This window comes from Haliotis rubra, unplaced genomic scaffold (genome assembly GCF_003918875.1).
Source record: "Haliotis rubra isolate DU_JTF1 unplaced genomic scaffold, ASM391887v1 Scf120, whole genome shotgun sequence".
Taxonomy (NCBI): domain Eukaryota; kingdom Metazoa; phylum Mollusca; class Gastropoda; order Lepetellida; family Haliotidae; genus Haliotis; species Haliotis rubra.
The window spans coordinates 1609341-1630311 of NW_025765115.1; the positions used below are offsets into that span (position 1 = coordinate 1609341).

At 41.9% G+C, this 20971-nt stretch overlaps 1 protein-coding gene across 2 annotated transcripts; it reads left to right on the forward strand.

The window, feature by feature from the left end:
- The first annotated feature begins 2161 nt into the window (after positions 1 to 2161).
- Positions 2162 to 18277, forward strand: LOC124263427. Of its 2 annotated transcripts, none has more exons than XM_046698062.1 (18): positions 2162 to 2273; positions 2548 to 2659; positions 4254 to 4402; positions 5075 to 5205; positions 5769 to 5904; positions 6472 to 6540; positions 7727 to 7839; positions 8124 to 8205; positions 8871 to 9038; positions 9393 to 9479; positions 9920 to 10014; positions 11877 to 11984; positions 12454 to 12514; positions 13487 to 13594; positions 15149 to 15213; positions 15496 to 15567; positions 16761 to 16930; positions 17886 to 18277. In XM_046698062.1, the coding sequence occupies exons 2-18, from the start codon at positions 2608 to 2610 to the stop codon at positions 18191 to 18193; spliced, it is 1974 nt and encodes a 657-aa protein (XP_046554018.1). In that variant the 5' UTR covers positions 2162 to 2273; positions 2548 to 2607; the 3' UTR covers positions 18194 to 18277. The 2 variants fall into 2 exon arrangements, with proteins under 2 accessions (XP_046554018.1, XP_046554026.1); XM_046698070.1 differs by lacking the exon at positions 2162 to 2273 and adding an exon at positions 2310 to 2328.
- Positions 18278 to 20971: the final 2694 nt, after the last annotated feature.

Consider the following 20971-nt stretch of genomic DNA (forward strand, 5'->3'; position numbering starts at 1 on the left):
CGTGATTCAGGTGGGGATAACTCTGGAAAGTCTCACGCGCCTTGCGAGGATGGTCACCCTTCTACTTAAACGCTACCGAATATTCTACAGTGCTCAGGACCCCCCTTTCCCCACAGGGTTTTCAAGTCGGGTGCAAAACATGCTTTAAACATCTGTGTTTTCTTTCATTTGTTTCAAACTTGTTAGTAATATTACGCCGCCTCCGTGGTGTAGTGGTCATAGCGTCCGCCCGGAGAGCGGAAGATCGCGGGTTCGATATCCGGCTGTGTTATTCCAAATGACTTTGAAATATGGCACTTGATGGTCCCTGCCTGGCGCTCGGCCTTAATGGGTACAACAAGGACTGGTCGGCTCGGGGCCAGTATAATGTGTCTGAGTGGGGTATTCATGCTAAACTGCGGCATGGTATCTCAGTGAGCTAGCTCTATAGAACCAGCTTAAGTCTGGGCTTGTACAAGCAACCACAAATACACACGCATGCACGTCGTCATATGAGCGAAATATTCTTTTTTAGTAAGTGCGACGCTAAACCCCATGTCACCTCTCACTCATGTAACATATTGTTCAGATAACAAAACAGATATAAATCCAATGTTTGCAGACAATACACGTTTGATGGCGGACTAGTGTGAACTGTTTACATTCAGGTATACATGGCTTGACTTAGCCTGCGAATGTTCCAGTTTTATAGAGTGTTGTAAATGTAGTGAGTGAGTGAGTTTAGTTTTACGCCGCACTCAGCAATATTCCAGCTATATGGCGGCGGTCTGTAAATAATCGAGTCTGGACCAGACAATCCAGTGATCAACATCATGAGCATCGATCTGCGCAATTGGGAACCGATGACATGTGTCAACCAAGTCAGCGAGCCTGACCACCCGATCCCGTTAGTCGCCTCTTACGACAAGCATAGTTGCCTTGTGTGGCAAGCATGGGTTGCTTAAGACCTATTCTATCCCGGATCTTCACGGGTCAGTAAAACCACATAATAACAACAGACAGTTTATTAGGCAAACGATCCTGACCACCGGAACCCTAATGTTGTCGACCAGAGTGGAGATTTATTCAGATCCATCATTCCCACAAGGATTACTTATTGAGGCCTAATCTGCACTGAACGCGCAACGAAATAATATGGAAATTTGAGAAAGGAACTTTGTTAAACACAAATATTAGTCAACACTGCAAAGTCTTTTGTTCCCTCTTGGACACAGATTTTCAACATGACCATAAACGGTTGTGTATCTTACAACATGAGTGTACATGTAACCGTGGTATGTTGTTTTGTTGTTCTCGGTTGTTCACTACGGAAGGTGCAACAAACGGAATATTCTCGGGTTTTCTGGTATATATATATATATATACGGTGGGTGTCCAGTCTACTATGACCGGAAGCAGACGGTATAACGTTGACGGTATCACCAACCAGAGAATACTTGCGGTCATGACGTCGCACGGAAACCGTTGAGAAACCGCAGGTAAACTGCTCCCTTGTTAATTAGAAAGTTACAGAGTGAGAGTAAATCTGAAATGTCAGAGAATAACCAGTCTCGATTGTCAGACGAAACTGATTCACCTGGGCCTGTAAATATCACCCCTCCGAAAAAACAACAACAACAGCAACAACAAAAACAAAAAAAGAATAAAATAAAATACAAAACAAAAAACAAACAAACAAACCAATAAAACCAACCAAAATAATGAAGTAGTGAGTTGGATTTAACCTGACAGTGAACAACAGTACAATTTTATCGCGTATCAGCTTCTTATATATGGAGAACCTGTGGTGACGAAGGTCTGAGACATTCATTGCACTTAAATGGTGCAAAAACCCTCATCGGATCGAATTTGAGAATCGATCCCACGAGCATCAGATGCCCAGCAAGCTGCAGCGTCATAGATTACTGTGGTAACGCATCAGCTAAAACGTAACTGACGCAACAAGTCATGCGTAGTGTAAGGAGATCCAAGCTAAGTCTTGTTCAGGTGCAGACCTTTCTGAGTAATTCGCAATAAACAACAGAGCTACAGAATATAAGGGATTATAATAGTTTTTCCTCAAAACGAAACTTATTGTACCTAAAGTGGGGTGTCATGTTGACACACAGTGTACACAATCTGCACGTATGGACACAGCGAGATAAGACATGACGAATTTGGTCTCCAACTTGTCACACCTGCTGTTGTGAGAAAATGTACACGTGCTGTGTGGCTTATCAACAGGAAGTGAGAGTGGTCGAAAACAGAACCCTGGCGAACCTACAGTACCACAGGTATATTGATTGTCAATGTCTTTGCCAAATTCACTTACTACTATCACGAATTCAAGTTAGTTCGTTATCTCCAGTATTAGATGTCAACATGACTAACACCTCTTATACTCGTGGTACCTTATCTGTAACAGATCTGAAGTTAACACTGACGTCTGTTAGGAAATTTATAGAGAATTTTGAAACACTGTTATATTCCTTGGAATAATGTATCACGCAGGGAGATGATTGTATTGATTATTTTTGTATTGATTGGTTGTGATGTGTGTTCTTACAGGTGTCTTCGTCTTTAAGTTAGAGTTTTCCCTCAGACCCGAACAACGAGGATATATTGAACATGTTTGGTGTATGTGTTCTCGCTAGCTTCATGCTCATCAGTCAAACTGCAGGTAAGTTAGGTGATCGTACTAAGAACTCAATAACAAGCGTGTCACAAACAAACTGCGACAGCTTTAGCAGAGGGCCGTAAAAAAGAGAACATATACTCAACCAAATTAGAAACTTGACACTTGTCTAATTGAATCCCGCCATGAAAGTAGCGTATACATTTTTAATGAAAACAAATGTGTATCATACTGCCACCATCCAGGTATTAATGCTGGTTTTATTAATAATACATGAGGTTTCATAACCCCACGGCGTCAACTTCATAATGAAACTGTTGAAACAGACGAAATCAATAACGAGTGAGACCTCCTAGGTCGGCCGTGACTGCAGCACAGTGTCTCCCCATGGGTAGGAGAATCTGTCGGAACACTTTAATCGGAAGTAGTCGTTACTGGTCAAGTTCTTGCAAGGTCTGGGGTTGATTCATCTGCCATGACACTCGTCTTACCAGCTCATCCCAAATGTGTTGGATAATGTTCAACTCTGGGGAAGGGGAAGGCCAGTCCATCAGAAGTTGCGTGCTAGAACTTTAGTATGACATGTAGTCATCTTGAAATGTCAGTCAAGAGGCCGTTTCACAAAGCTCTCGTAAGCTTAAGATCTCGTAACGTTTCTCGTAGCATTCGTACTCCCTATGTTACAGTATAGGAAGTACGAATGCTACGAGAAACGTTACGAGATCTTAGGCGTACGAGAGCTTTGTGAAATGGGGCCCAGAGCACCATGTAGCTGCACAATTGGCAAAAGGACTGGGGTAGCCCAGGCTCCCTACTCCTGCGCCATTCTCGGACGCTGCCATTGACAAAGCGTACGCGTCAATGGAGACAAACCTGTTCCAATGCTTCCAGTTGAATCTGGCATGTCTGCGGACCTGTGTATGGTCGTCTGCCTCAGTCAGTCGATTCCTGATGAACATCTGTGACGCACACGCGGTGACCAAGGCCTTGAGCGATCTACAACGGTGCCAATCAGTTGCACATGGGTCCCCAGACTGTGTATTGCCTGACGACATTGCCTTAAACACGTACAACTGATGCAACGGTGACAATCAGGCGATGGTGTGGCCACGTGACTCGCAGCGTCTCACGCTGTTTACACACTTACCAATTTTTTAAGTCGGTCGATGAGGCCATGTTCAAACAACCTTCTTGACATTGAAGAAACTAAAAAGAATTGCCGCCCCCAGCCCCACCATCATAATTATTAGCAATAACGTTGGAACCAGTTTTTAAACTTGTTGAGTATATGTTAAAAAGCAGCCGTTCATACCGTTTTGATACAGACAATCTGTACAACCCAATGCCAGCGAAATATCTCTCAAAACTAAATTCTGTAATTAGATGAAGGTTCTTTTGTTGTGCTTTTTGCACTTGCCATGCACTTTTACATGCTATGTATTCATAGTTAAGTGAATGAAACAATATGTTATCCCTTTGTGCCTGGAACCTTCATCAGTGTTTTCCAAGAATTATAAAAAGTTCGAAGAAAAGGGTTGCCATAGAAACAAACAAACAAAACAAAATGAAACTCCAAAAACCACAATCGGTAAACAGAAACACACTTGAACTAATGCATTTTTCGTTGACCTTCATATAGGCGATGGGGTCAGCACCTTGAGCTCACTGTTTGACCAATATTACCAGTGGCGACTGAAGGACTCCCCGGAGTTGGCCACCTACCTCAACGTACACGACTACGACGATAAAACGGACAGTGTTGGCCTCGCGGAGTTCGACTTCACAAAGGTATCTATTGCTTGTTGCAATGACACATACTTGTCGGGTTATGTTTGTATCTACACATTTCTTTCAAACAGATTTTGTATCAAATGTCTTCTGTCAATATTTTGGGGAACTAATTAGGTTTCCATCGAAACAACTGATCCTTAAATGTAATCTAGTCAACGTATGCAACTTCCTGAATCAGCACCAACAGTTATTACAGTGTATGACAATGGCAATGTTGTTCTACGACTACATATACAGTGAGAGAGCGAGAGAGAGAGAGAGAGAGAGAGAGAGAGAGAGAGAGAGAGAGAGAGAGAGAGAGAGAGAGAGAGAGAGAGATTTAAAAATAACCCCCAACTTTCCTACGGTATTTGCTCCCTCTGAACGAGCTTTACTTTGACAATGTCTGGTATTTCTTCAGTACTGTCTGTTATCATCATGTAATCTTGACCCATTTTCTAAATATGATAGTATTATCTGTCCCGAGGTCTAACCGTGTTCACTACTGCAACTTGCCATAATGACTATCTGAATGCATGTATATTTCCATGGGGTTCAGGAACTAAGTCACTATGACTGACAAGCCGATCCATGTCAGCGTCACCTGACCGAGATTTGGTTAATGGCGATCTATTGTAATAACCCTCGTGGTCATTTAGGTGACAGAAAATATTGTTTCAACTCCTGTAGGCGAAGGTTGACGAGTTTCTAAAGAGTCTTAGTAAGATCGACTACAACTCTCTGCCCAGACAACAACGGCACAACTACGCCGTCCTGAACGACACACTCACCACCGTGTCGCAGGGATACCAGTGGAGACTGTGAGCTGTCTACTTGTCAAAGCATATGCTACCTGTAAAGATCCGGGTTAGAATATTGATGTTCTGCAACCCGTGCTTGTCGTAAGAGGCGACTAACGGGATTGCGTGGTCAGGCTCACTGACTTGGTCATCGTATCCCAATTGCGTAGATCGATGCTCATGCTGTTGATCACTGGATTTTCCTGGTCCAGACTCGATTATTTACAGACCGCCGCCATAAAGCTGGAATATTGCTGAGTGCTGCGTAAAACTAAACTCTCTCACTCACTAAAAGCATATACTCAGGTCAAAGAAATCAAAACATTCAATTCTCGTAGACGCATTAACATCACATTAATCCATACAACGGCCGAAAGAGGTCTTCCTATTTCACATAAAGCCTTAGACATTATAGTCTCTTCCGGAATAACCTTTGCAGGAAAATACGAAAACATATTTTGTTGATTCTAATAATTATACCAGTGTTAAAATGAACCTATTTACTGTTTTATCCCTTATGACTTCCAACATTACCGGCGTTTAAGGGCGTGAAACGTTGACAAGTGATTGCCTGTATTCACCAGATACGGTGCGATTAACCCCATCAACTTTCTCGAGGGCGATCAAGTAGATCCTGAATCTCTCCTGAAGATCACAAGATTTGAGACCAAAGTGGACTTTTTGAACTTTATAAGCAGAATTAGACTCTATCCGCGACAGGTACGTTCTGGACATTATATATGTATCGGACGCCGATAGTAACCACGAACACTCAAGAACCGGCGATAACTTAATGCCTCTATCAACTTGAAAAATAAAAATGTGATCGCCGTATCACCAGTTCACGGATGGCCCAGAGGTCTAAGGATCAGTTATTCGCAGTGCAAAATTACGTTCCTTTAATGATAGAGGATCCCACGATTTGAGGGTTCGAATCCAAGATTAGTCTTTGTTTCTTGCTATTTCTCTACCATTGTGGATTTTATCAACATAGTAAAGGTAAGTGACGTGTCACTTTGAACTGAAATACCCATGCCAGCCATTTGTAGTCAGCAATTAATAAATCAAACCAGTGACTTATATCATGAACAACATCGGTGGCGTGTACTATACAAAACCACCGAATTCAATCTGCATAATTGCATTTTAAGGAACAGATACATTACTGCAAATTCTATGTAAGAGTCGCCATGGGGGTTGTCCAAATATAATAAATCGATTCCTGTATCCTCAGTTAAGGTTATACGCTACATGTCATAGGATTTATTCTCTATTTCATTGTTCTAGATGAGAGATAAGATTACCTTGATGACCGAATCTGTACGACTTGGGAGAACAAACAACGCCTTTTCTATGGTAAATCATCATGAATTTTTGTGTCAACCTCGTCTAATGCACCGTAGTTCTCTGAGGACAAAAACCACCCGGACAAACGATACAACTTTGATAACAATGTTGATTTTGATGTAAAATTTGGATTTCATAGTAATGTTGACTTTATAAACATGTTGACGTAAATGGCTGATTTAAGATTTTGTTCATACCACTTTTACAGTTGCACATGGGCTCCAACATGCAGGGTAGAAGGCTACCTCTGTATAGAGATTATACAGAGCATGTAGCAATGGCAATACAACATAAATCAGTCGTTGAACAGGTTGTGACATGCCGACCAGAATTTGTAAAAAGCGTCGATTCTGGGGCATATAACATTGCTGCATATTTGGTTACATTGTAATATTGAGTAAGCCTTTTCAACATAAACTGAAAAGTTGGCATATTTGCTGATGTTTTACGATTAAAAATAATACTTTTGAAAAGGATGAGGATCACATTAAGTGGGTCGTTATGTTTATGACGGAATCCAAGAAGAATTTGTTGTCTAGTGAAATTTAAATTTGAATCCAGTTTATCATTTAGCCAATCTTGGAGTTTCTGCCATATATGGGTAACCTTGCTACAATCATAAAAAAGGTGGGGATTTAAGAAATAGTTTGACCTTGAATTTGGTTTAAACATATTGTTTTGGGTGGCATTTGTCCTAGGTGGCATTTGTCCTGGTGGCTTTTGTCCTAGGTGACATTTGTACCATGTGGCATTTGTCCTAGGTGGCATTTGTCCTAGGTGACATTTGTACCAGGTGGCTTTTGTCCTAGGTGACATTTGTCCTAGGTGACATTTATCCAGTGGCTTTTGTCCGGGTGGCATTTGTCCTAGGTGGTTTTGTCCGGTGGCTTTTGTCCGGGTGGCATTTGTCCGGGTGGTTTTTGTCCGGGTGGCTTTTGTCCTAGACCCAACTTTAGTGTGCCATATCGAAGTGGTAGATCCCGAAGACCTTCATTACTTCGGGCTTTCCTCCCACGTTAAGCAGACACATCCTGGTGTATCTAGTCAAAGCAATGTTAAACCCGTGTTAATCGTTCCTATGTTTACAAAGCACGTTATTCAATTGTTTCATACTGTAACTACTTAAAATATAATATACAATAAAGATGCCACCATGAATGACGACAACATAATATTTTGTTCTGTTTCCAATAAGACTAAGGTTCCTGGTCAGATCGACGACCTTCTCAAGGATGATCCTACGGACTTTGTCTACTACAAACCCTTCTTATCTGATCTGGACAACCTGAGTATCCCTGAATCAGAAAGGTAAGCACGGTTTTCTCTACAGTATAGATAGTTTGGCATTGCACAGTGTGAGTGAGTGAGTTGGGTTTTACGCCGCTTTAAGCAATATTCGAGCAGTATCACGGCGGGAGACACCATAAATGGGCTTGACACATTGTGCCCATGTGGGGATTCGAACCCGGGTCGTCAGCGGGACGAGCCGGTGCTTTAACCATTAGGCTACCCCACTTTCCTGGCATTGCACAGACACATGTATGAGACGATAGCTGTAATATGAGGCAACCGTATGTGGCAATCTGTTTCAGGTTGGAAATGCGACAGAAAGCCAAGAATGCGTCCCAAAACATCATGGATGCCTTTAAAGCGCTAAAACAATTTATAATCAATGTAAGTAAATATAAATATATTCTACATGTAATCAATATGAGAAGGAAACCCTTGTCCTTTACCTACATATTTTTTTTTTTGTAGTGTTCGTACAGTATTGAATGTACTGGAGTGTATTCTCATAGTAGTCTGGTACGGTATTTTACAGTGAGGTATAGTGTAGTGCCATGTGATGCCATGTCGTGTAATCCATTGTCCGTTTAGTGCAGTGCAAGTGCAGTGTCGTGCGATGCGATGCGATGCGATGCGATGCGATGCGATGCGATGCGATGCGATGCGATGCGATGCGATGCGATGCGGTGCGGTGCGATGCGGTGCGGTGCGATGCGGTGCGATGCGGTGCGGTGCGATGCGGTGCGGTGCGATGCGATGCGGTGCGGTGCGGGGCAGTGCGGTGTCGAGAGGCGCGGTGCGGTGCGGTGGAGTGGAGTGGAGCGGAGCGGAGTGGAGCGGAGTGGAGTGGAGTGGAGTGGAGTGGAGTGGAGTGGAGTGGAGTGGGAGGAGTGGAGGTGGTGTGGTGCGTGTGGGTGGAGTGGTGTGTGTGTGTGTGGTGTGGTGTGGTGTTGTGTGGTGTGGTGTTGTGTGGTGTGGTGTGGTGTGGTGTACTGTAGTGTAGTGTAATCCAATGTACACATGTGGACAAGTGTGCCTGCTCTGTGTTGCAGGAGTACATCCCTCACGCCCGTCCAACCTTTGGTGTGGGGGGACTCAACCAGGGAGGCAACTACTACACCAACTGTCTCAGATGGCATCTGACAGTTGACACTTCACCAGGACAAGTGCACCAACTTGGTTTAACGGAAGTCGCCAGGATTAGTAAGAAAATGAAAGACGTGAGAAAGATTTTTTTCAAACAATATAATGGTGATTCCCGCGGATATTCCATATTTCTCGCCTTAATCATTTGGTGGTTTCAGTTTGTGTCGGCTTTCTTTACATGGCATCGTGGTTAAATCACAAAGGTTATTACTCATGCTGTCGACCACTTGTTGCTTGACACGGGCAGTATTAGGTACAGATCGACACAATATGTCCCCAATATTTCACTCTCTCATCTCCTGAATTTTGCAAATTACACTGCAATATAAATACAACATATAGTGCATGTATCGATGATGAATGATAATTAAGATTGTGTATACCACGCAAAAGATAATCATTTTAAATTTCTGTTTGTTGTTCTTCAGATAATGCTGAAGCAGAACTTCAACGGAACAATATCTGAATATTTCGCCATGTTGAGGAAAGATCCGAGGTTTCACTTTAAAACTGCAGTAAGTTTCAAAGCGCGATTCCACAGCCAATATCCACCTAGTACGTCTCTGTATCATGTTGTCAATTGAGATTCATTATTTAAAGACCATGAGCAGTGGTTAAGAAACTTGGCTACTAAATGGACATTTTCACTGTAAATCCCGTCGAGAGTGTTAACACTTCATACTAATAACATCTGACTGTTAATGTCCCTTCAGGGCAGATCGATGCTCCTGGGCTTAACCCAAACGGTACTCATCAGATAACAGCCTAACTTGGCCATTCCACCAAACAGAGTACAAATACTACTTTGATGGTCTGCTGTATATACTCGGTAAAATAACCTGACTGCGTTATTGAAATAATGTCTACTCCTGGACAGTAAATGGAATCTATGCCATGGACTAAACAGGAACTCATTCACTCTATACGTAACTCATCACCTCATTCACTTATTCAGGATGAGATCATTGCCAAGTACAAGGATATCCTCTACAACAGACTGTACCCCGCTCTCCCCAAGGTCTTCAAGAACATTCCTCCGTATAAAGTCAAGTAGGACATATTGCTCTGTTACAGTGGCTGACATGTTCAAGTATAGAGCAAGATAAAGGAGTGAGTGAGTGAGTGAGTTTAGCTTTACGCCGCACTCAGCAATATTCCAGCTACATGGCGGCGGTCTGTTCATAATCGAGTCTAGACCAGACAACCTAGTGATCGATCTGCACAATTGGGAACCGATGACATGTGTTAAACAAGCCAACGAGCCTGACTACCCGATCCCGTTAGTCGGGTTAGCATGGGTTACTGAAGGTTCATTCTAACCCTGACCTTCACGGGTCAAGTTAAAAGGAAGGAGTTGAAGAATTATGGCTGAACATGCATGATATGACGTTTTACGGCGAGGACCTTTCAACTTTATGTCTGTGTAGTGATTGTATGCGTTCATGTGTGTGTGATTGTATGTGTTCATGTGTGTGAGTGTTGTGATCATGTGTGTATGTGATCATGTGTGTAATTGTATGTGATCATGTGTGTGTGATTGTATGTGTGCATGTGTGAGAGATTTTATGTGTTCATGTGTGTGTGATCATGTGTATGTGATCATGTGTGAAATTTTATGTGTGCATGTGTGTGTTCTTGTATGCGTTCATGTATGTGAATGTTTGTCATGTGTGATGTGTGTGATTGTATGTGTGTGTGATTGTATGTGTTCATGTGTGTGTGCTTGTATGCGTTCATGTGTGTGAATGTTTGTGATGTGTATTTGTGTATGTGTGTGTGTGATGATGTGTATGTGTGTGTGTATGTGTGTGATGTGATTGTATGTGTGTATGTGTATGATTGCATGTGTGTGATGTGTATATGTGAATGTGATTGTATGTGTGTGACTGAATGTGTTCATGTGTGTGTGATTGTATGTGTGCATGTGTATGAGTGTTAGTGATCATGTGTGTATGTGTTCATGTGTGTGATTGTATGTGTGCATGTGTGTGTGATTGTATGTGTTCATTTGTGTGAGTGTTTGTGATCATGTGTGTGTTTCTGCATGTGTGTGATTGTATGTGTGCATGTGTATGTGATTGTATGTGTTCATGTGTATGTGATCATGTGTGTAATTGTATGTGTTCATGTGTGTGATTGTCTGTGTGTGCATGTGATTGTATGTGTGCATGTGTGTGTGATTGTATGTGTTCATTTGTGTGATTGTATGTGTTCATGTGTGTATGTGTTCATGTGTGTGATTGTATGTGTTCATGTGTATGAGTGTTTGTGATCATGTGTGTATTTGTTCATGTGTGTGATTGTATGTGTGTGATTGTATGTGTGGATGTGTGTGTGAATGTACGTGTGCATGTTTGTGATTGTATGTGTTCATGTGTGTTCATGTGTGCATGTGTGCGATATTGTTTATGTAGCTATGATGGTGTACATGAAATAGTGTTCGTGTGTGTATCTATGCGATGATATATGTATTTATGTGTATATTTGAACGCAGAACGCAAAAATAACTGAATAGCAGTGAATACATTTAATTAATTCTTTTTGATGACTTCATTGGCTATTAGTTTAAGGGAACCCCAGATTGGATGCGTGAGTGAGTGAATTGGGTTTTACGCCGCTTTTAGCAATATTCCAGCAATATCACGACGGGGGACACCAGAAATGGGCTTCACACATTGTACCCACGTGGGGAATCGAACCCGGTTCTTCGGCGTGACGAGCGATCACAATGCCACTTCAAACATGACAATTCATTTACTTATGGCGTAACGGTTAGAACAAATAACATCAAAATGGCTCCTATAGAAGTCAGTACAACTACCGTGACATGTACAAACAGTCCCTGTAGATGTTGCATAGTACGTGTTACTCTGGCAATATGTGACTTATGTTGGGTTTGTTTTCCACATCAGAGTAACTGCGATGGGAAATGACGGCGCGCCGGCCCAGTACATGCCCGGGTCCTCTGACGGGTCCAGGCAGGCCGAGTTCCAGGCCAATCTCTTCAGGCCCAACGAAACGTGAGCACGATATTATAGTACTGGGTCAAAGAAAAATCTTTCAAAAACTATTGTCGTAAAAGTCTTCATTCGATCCGCAGCCAAAAAGGATTTTTCATTATTTTTCAAATATGTAGTACATTGACCGATGTCACATGAAATCTCTACTCTTCAATAGGTTTCGTAATTTTTTCGTTTGATGCAACTATTCCAAAAGTGACGACACTAAAATATATGTATTGTGTACAGTATTAATCCAGTAGGAATACACAAATGTATGTAAACGGTTTAACCATGTAAAGTATCACACCATCATAACAGCAAGTCAAACTTTGCTGTGTTTTATTACAGGTTCTGTATTCCTGTCTATGAATTATACATACCCACAAGACAGAGTTTTCATATTTGACCTTTCATATTAGAAATATACTCAGTGTAAACAAGTCCAGATGTGTAGCACCTGAAGTACCCAATTTCCTCTTCCAATCAGGGACAGTTTCATCATGGTGGGGGATGCTCTACACGAAGGGGTCCCTGGACACCACCTGCAGGTCTGTTCAGTATGGTAGCTGTGCTGGGACATCACTGCATCAGTTACGGCGGCCAGATAGTGATAAACCGATAACGCGAGATCGAAAAGCGACAGTATGAGACGATCAAGCGACAGCAGAAGCAATATTTGTATATTGTTTGTTCGTTTCGTGGTATCACTTCCTCGGGTCGTGGTATCGCTTCCTCGTGTCGTGGTATCACTTCCTCGGGTCGTGGTGTCGCTTCCTCGTGTCGTGGTATCACTTCCTCGGGTCGTGGTATCGCTTCCTCGTGTCGTGGTATCACTTCCTCGTGTCGTGATACCTCGTGTCGTGGTATCGCTTTCTCGTGTCGTGGTATCACTTCCTCGTGTCGTGGTATCACTTCCTCGTGTCGTGGTATCGCTTTCTCGTGTCGTGGTATCACTTCCTCGTGTCGTGGTATCGCTTTCTCGTGTCGTGGTATCACTTCCTCGTGTCGTGGTATCGCTTCCTCGTGTCGTGGTATCGCTTTCTCGTGTCGTGGTATCACTTCCTCGTGTCGTGGTATTACTTCCTCGTGTCGTGGTATCGCTTCCTCGTGTCGTGGTATCGCTTTCTCGTGTCGTGGTATTACTTCCTCGTGTCGTGGTATTACTTCCTCGTGTCGTGGTATCACTTCCTCGTGTCGTGGTATCACTTCCTCGTGTCTCCTAATCGCTTTATCACTTTCTTCAGGCCGTAATTGGAGGCGATAATTGTCTTATCACGGCCACTATAGCTAAGCACTTTAACATGGTTACATACAGACATAGCAAACATGATTATAGTCGATCCTGGTCCTGTTTAGGATTGCAGCTACACACAGTGACTTACGATTTCGTCATAGACAACCATGCTTCTTAGTGAAATATCAAAGTACTTATAAGCTGATATAGTATTCAGTTTTGTTGTTTAGCTTCAAAATATGTAAATATGTTCAAAATGCCCAAACTCTCTGTTTTGTCTGTACAGTTCATATACCAACAGACGTCCAATCTTCCGCACTTCCGGAAAGAGGACTTGACCGGCGCCTTCTACTCCATACCCTTCTCCTACCCGGGGTATTCATCGTATGTAGAGGTAAAATACTGGACTGTATGCCTGGATACACATATCTGCTACTTTGTGGTGCTATGTGAACATTTCGGCTTACCATAAAGTACGTTTATAACGAACACACTTATAACGAACTGAAGGACATATAGAACCGATCTTGGTCTCGATCACTTGATTATTTTAGTCGAATTGTACTCAAATTAGTATAACCGGAGTTTACTGTACATGCTCATTGTGTGTCATCATGTGACAAGCATCTGTATCCACCTCTGTCTCATTGTGTGTCATCACGTGAGAAGCATCTGTATCCACCTTATTGTGGGTTATCATGTGACAAGCATCTGTATCACCCTTATTGTGGGTCATCATGTGACAAGCATCTGTATCCACCTTATTGTGTGTCATCATGTGACAAGCATCTGTATCCACCTTATTGTGGGTTATCATGTGACAAGCATCTGTATCCACCTTAGCATTTGTGTGTCATCAGTATCTAATCCGTGACAGGCATCTGTCCATCATGTGACAAGCATCTGTATCCACCTTATTGTGTGTCATCATGTGACAAGCATCTGTATCCACCTTATTGTGTGTGTCATCATGTGACAAGCATCTGTATCCACCTTATTGTGTGTCATCACGTGACAAGCATCTGTATCCACCTTATTGTGTGTCATCATGTGACAAGCATCTGTATCCACCTTATTGTGGGTCATCATGTGACAAGCATCTGTATCCACCTTATTGTGTGTCATCATGTGACAAGCATCTGTATCCACCTTATTGTGTGTCATCATGTGACAGGCATCTGTATCCACCTTATTGTGTGTCATCATGTGACAGGCATCTGTATCCACCTTATTGTGTGTCATCATGTGACAGGCATCTGTATCCACCTTATTGTGTGTCATCATGTGACAGGCATCTGTATCCACCTTATTGTGTGTCATCATGTGACAGGCATCTGTATCCACCTTATTGTGTGTCATCATGTGACAAGCATATGTATCCACCTTATTGTGTGTCATGTGACAAGCATCTGTATTCACCTTATTGTGTGTCATCACGTGAGAAGCATCTGTATCCACCCTATTGTGTCATCATGTGAAAAGCATCTGTATTCACCTTAGTGTGTCATCATGTAACAAGCATCTGTATCACCTTATTGTGTGTCATCACGTGACAAGCATCTGTATCCACCTTATTGTGTGTCATCATGTGACGAGCATCTGTATCCACCTTATTCTTCGTCATCACGTGAGAAGCATCTGTATCCACCTTATTGTGTCATCATGTGACAAGCATCTGTATCCACCTTATTGTGTGTCATCATGTGACGATCATCTGTATCCACCTTAAATAGCTTATTGTTTGTCACGTCCTCTGGTTTACTTAAATAAATACAGAAGAACTTTCATCAATGGCTTAATTTGTTTTGTGTAAACAACAACATTTAAGGTAATAAACATAATCGTCTACATTGCATTTCTTAAATGACCAACACGATGAAAAGCATTTTGGTATCTCAAATCTTAAAAAAAAGATTAAATTAATGTTAATATGTTTCCGTTTATGAAGGGATGGGCCCTCTATGCCGAATCTCTGGGGGAAGAGTTGGGACTGTATAAAGACGACTACGAACTGTGAGAATCTACCATCGTGTAACTTAATACGAGTTCATATAATGTAGTTGTTCATATAAACATCTGTACGTCTGCAGAGCGCACACAGCAGCACAAATAACTGAATTTAATTATTTCTTTTTTTTTAATTCATGGAATATTCCGTCCAAGAGGAAGGATTTGGTTAGTTCAGGACCAGGATCCCAGTTCGGATCCGTACTTGAGTACAGAGTGTAACCTAATTGTGCTCTCTCGATTTCTATATATGATATTATGGATTGTTTTTGTGTGTGTATGTTTCAGTATGGGTCGGTACAGTAACGAAATCTTCAGAGCCTGCCGACTAGTTGTGGACACCGGACTCCACTTCATGGGGTGAATATACTTCTATCACGTGACAATAGTAACATGTAGCACGTGGATATACCACGACCCATGGTGTCATGAATTTATCTGTTGGTGTGACGCTCAAGTGTTTGTTAGAGTGACCATTCCTAACAATGACTAGGAAAATGGTGGGCAGACAAAAATCCCTCGGACAAAAAACCCCTAGGTTTAATGCCCCCATGACAAAAAGCCCTTGCAAAATCCCACCCATAGGATAAAACACCCCTTGAGTTGATTTTGTGTTGACATGATGTTTTCTACGCAATTCCTCCGACCGCTGATAGTTGTTACAGGTAAGTAGCATATGTGAAAACCATATGCACCCAGATGTTATTTTTAGTCTGCTAAATGTTGTTTCAGAGAACTGGCTTAATTGGTCACTTCCTCTTACGTTTGATTTTGTTGGACAGGCACTCATTGTGGCATGTCAGTGAGCATGGTGTTTATTAAGATGGTCTTTTAAATGTTAAAGCATATATTATATTATGTTTTAAATAATATATTCATGTGAGAATAAATTAATGTGCTGCAAAAAGATTTGTTGGTATTCTATTACATCTTTTCACAGAAGACCTTTTTTCCTACCCATCGAGGGGTTTTATTTTCATGGGGGCATTTAGCCTGAGAATTTTGTCTGGGGGCTATATGTCCTTATAGGCCTATTGTCCTACCACCTAGGAAAATACCATAGTATATATATGATTTTATGATACGTTTTAAATGAATATGTAGTAAAGTACTGTTAAATATATAGATCGAACTCAAAGGGACCTTATTTGTAGTTCGTCATAAACGTAGTTCGTTATAAACGTAGTTCGTTATAAACATAGTTCGTTATAAGCATTTCGATTGACCGGGACCAAGACACAGTCCGTTATATCCGTCAGTTCCTTTTAAGGGTAGTTTACTGTAATCAACTCGGATGCCAGGATGTAGACCCGGACTGTGTTTGTTGCCTGTAGATAAGCATGATGCAAGTGATATTAGGCTAAGTGGAGACTGCTTCACGTGGCACTCGGTAATATCATGCCATATATCTGTCCAAAACGGACCCAAAACAAAATAAGTTACAAGAATAATGAGAGTCGTTCGACACAGTCGGAACAGAATACCACTGGTCAGCGATCCTGACCACTGGTCATTCAGTATTTGAACGATCTAACCTTCTTGTTGAAATACAGATGGTCACGCTCGAGAGCTCTCAGCTTCATGCAGGAATACAACGCCCTGAGTGGAGGGAATATGGAAAACGAGATTGACCGCTATATCACGTGGCCAGGTCAGGCCTGCGCATACAAAATAGGAGAGCTGAAGATTCGGGCTTTGAGAGAGAAAGCCGAGTCTGCTCTAGGTATGTATGATATGTTATTTGCAATAAACGTTAACATTTGCAGTTGATACAATTTGCTGTTGATATAACGTATCTAATAATCATAGGCGAAACAGCATATTGTTATCTTCTGGGGAAAGGAAACTGAATACATGTATCTGGCCCTATCATTGACATATGACCCAACGAGTGACATTTGGCCCAACGGGTGATATATGTCCCAACGAGTGACATTTGGCCCAACGAGTGACATATAGCCCAATGAGTGACATATGGCCCAAGGAGTGACATATAGCCCAACGAGAGACATATGACCCAATGAGTGACATATGACCCGACGAGTGACATTTGGCCAAACGAGTGACATATAGCCCAATGAGTGACATATGGCCCAAGGAGTGACATATAGCCCAACGAGAGACATATGACCCCACGAATGTATGGCCCAATGAGTGACATATGACCCAAGGAGTGACATATGGCCCAACGAGAGACATATGACCCAACGAGTAATATATGGCCTACTATGTGACATATGACCCAACGAGTGACGTATATCCCAATGAGTGACATACAGCCCAACAAATGGCATGTGGCCCAATACGTGACATATGGTCTAATAAGTGACACACGACCCAATACGTGAGGTATGACCCAATAACCGACTAATTTACATAATGTGGCCTAACATCGCCTAACAGACGATGCATCTGCATCTGTGCTGTAAATAATTAAACATGTAATGCATTCTATATCATACATTATTCGTATATATAAACACTTGCTTATGATATAGTTGGAATTGTACAATAGATAAGGATGTGGGCGCTGTTATTTTTACGATCACTACAGTGTCAGTTAATCTCCCGAAAGACTGCAGTGAAAGAGGATGGCACATAAATAACACTGTCTTCGCTGGGTGATGAATGTAACCGCGAGGTCTTACATTACAAACTGTGATTATTTCACTTCTCAGGTTCTAAGTTCGACATCCGGGAGTTCCACGACGTTGTCTTGAGAGACGGGGCTGTACCACTGACGCTGTTGGAAATCATGATTAACGACTGGATCGCGGATGTTCTTGGATCAGGAACTAACCAGACGTCAACGGCTGTGTCTGGGCATGCGTCATCTTCCGCTCCACCTGGCGGCAAAACGTTTACGTCTGGTGTTCACGCAAAGTCTGATTTGCCTGTGTCAACAATGGCACCGATTCACACCTCTACCAGAAAAAGTGTTTACACTTTCACTGGACAGCTGCCTATCCTTCCGAACATTGGCTGAGCTATACATATATATCCCTTACCCTGTTTAACTGAACGTCTTTGAATTGATGAGGAATGAATGAAATTAAAGGGCTATCACGTGTGCAATTGTCATTCGCTTTCTCTGCGGCATTCCCACAGATTTTAATTGAGTGAGTATGGTTTTACACAGTGTTTAGCAATAGTCCAGCAATATCACTGCATGGGATACCGGAAATGGGCTTCACAAATTGTAACCATGTGCAGAATTGAACCCGAGTCTTAGGCGTGACAAGCGAACGCTTTAAGCGCTAGGTTACTAGCTCACCGCTCCGATATTTCAGTAATATACTGTGGCTCTTGAAGGACGGTACTTTTTCGAGTATTACATTTACATTCGCAATGATACACATCCTTCCGAAAACTGATACTAACACTATAACTACTTTAGGTCTGTGTAGTATATTCCAAAACTGAAATACAAGGAAAAACATGTTTAAAAAGCACTTTTATTACAATGGGAATTCTTGTTATTCATTTTAATTTTCCATCTTAGGTTTCACGTGTAATGCAGGTGCTCAGTTACATGTGTCTATTTCTGTGCAGGGTTTCAGATATAGGACAAATGCTCTGTAACCAAATGCTATTTCTGTAACCAAGTGACTATCTGTCTCTCCTTCATGGGGATTCGGGCGCAGAACAAGTGTAAAAAGGAAAGGAGTTTGCCAAGGAAGTATTTCATTCAACATTAGCTAATGAATACAACCAAATCCTCAGAGGATTAGACAGCTGTTTTAAGATTTTATTCTATTTCCATTTACAAACTGACCAGTTTTTTTGAGAAATGTCTATCATGCTGATAAACGTTTATGCATTAAATTCACCATGCATAAAAGAGAATCAAGGTAATGATACCGTTTCCTTCGTACGACGATGACGACACTTTATGGCTGGGCTACTTTGGACCAAGAAGAAAATGTGGGATGCTATGAACTGGCATTCTTTGGCTTCCTATCAACAATCTTACTACCCTGGATAAGCACCATATAATATCCTTGCTTATATAATTTGAATTCATATGTATGGCTTCAATCACTTTAATGACTGCCATAGTATCAATAAATATTACCGGTTCTGTTTTCATCAGCCTTTTAAATATTCAAGCATTGCAACTCTGCAGATAAGACCGATGCGTGGTCATGACGAGGTCAAATTCCGCAGTCCAAAGCATTAACAATGGTCTGCCTTACATTCCCTGAACTATATTATTTCTCTTCGACAGAGCGCAGCCTGTAATGCAAACACCCTAAACCAAGCAATGTCCTGATTTTTCTTTCTTCCATCTCACTAGGGTTCCAATGATACCTCTTTCTTCCATCTCACTAGGGTTCCAATGATACCTCTTTCTTCCATCTCACTAGGGTTCCAATGATACCTCTTTCTTCCATCTCTCTAGGGTTCCAATGATACCTCTTTCTTCCATCTCACTAGGGTTCCAATGATACCTCTTTCTTCGATCTCACTAGGGTTCCAATGATACCTCTTTCTTCCATCTCACTAGGGTTCCAATGATACCTCTTTCTTCCATCTCACTAGGGTTCCAATGATACCTCTTTCTTCCATCTCACTAGGGTTCCAATGATACCTCTTTCTTCCATCTCACTAGGGTTCCAATGATACCTCTTTCTTCCATCTCACTAGGGTTCCAATGATACCTCTTTCTTCCATCTCTAGGTTCCAATGATACCTCTTTCTTCCATCTCACTAGGGTTCCAATGATACCTCTTTCTTCCATCTCACTAGGGTTCCAATGATACCTCTTTCTTCCATCTCACTAGGGTTCCAATGATACCCTTTCTTCCATCTCACTAGGGTTCCAATGATACCTCTTTCTTCCACCTCTTTCTTCCAACTCACTAGGGTTCCAATGATACCTCTTTCTTCCAATGATATCTCCATCTCACTAGGGTTCCAATGATACCTCTTTCTTCCATCTCTCTAGGGTTCCAATGATACCTCTTTTCTTCTATCTCTCATTAGGGTTCCAATGATACCTCTTTCTTCCATCTCATCTCTAGGGTTCCAATGATACCTCTTTCTTCCATCTCACTAGGGTTCCAATGATACCCTCTTTCTTCCATCTCACTAGGGTTCCAATGATACCCTTTTTCTTCCATCTCACTAGGGTTCCAATGATACCTCTTTCTTCCATCTCACTAGGGTTTCCAATGATACCTCCTTTCTTCCCGATCTCACTAGGGTTCAATGATACCTCTTTTCTTTCCATCTCACTAGGGTTCCAATGATACCTCTTTCTTTCCATCTCACTAGGGTTCCAATGATACCTCTTCCTTCTAGGGTTCCAATGATCTCACTAGGGTTCCAATGATACCTCTTTCTTCCATCTCACTAGGGTTCCAATGATACCTCTTTCTTCCATCTCACTAGGGTTCCAATGATACCTCTTTCTTCTTCCATCTCACTAGGGTTCCAATGATACCTCTTTCTTCCATCTCACTAGGGTTCCAATGATACCTCTTTCTTCCATCTCACTAGGGTTCCAATGATAATGATACCTCTCCATCTCTAGGGCTCCCAATGATATCTCCACCTCTTCTCTTTTCTAGGGTTCCAATGATATCTCACTAGGGTTCCAATGATACCTCTTTCTTCCATCTCACTAGGGTTCCAATGATACCTCTTTCTTCCATCTCACTAGGGTTCCAATGATACCTCTTTCTTCCATCTCACTAGGGTTCCAATGATACCTCTTTCTTCCATCTCTCTAGGGTTCCAATGATACAATGATACCTCTTTC

Bases quoted from the DNA above. Each gene is read 5' to 3' on its own strand.
- LOC124263427 (XM_046698062.1), top strand. From the start codon at position 2,608: ATGTTTGGTGTATGTGTTCTCGCTAGCTTCATGCTCATCAGTCAAACT. The intron at 9,039-9,392 runs GTGAGAAAGATT...GTTGTTCTTCAG, and splicing joins TTAGTAAGAAAATGAAAGAC to ATAATGCTGAAGCAGAACTT. The intron at 13,595-15,148 runs GTAAAATACTGG...CCGTTTATGAAG, and splicing joins GGTATTCATCGTATGTAGAG to GGATGGGCCCTCTATGCCGA.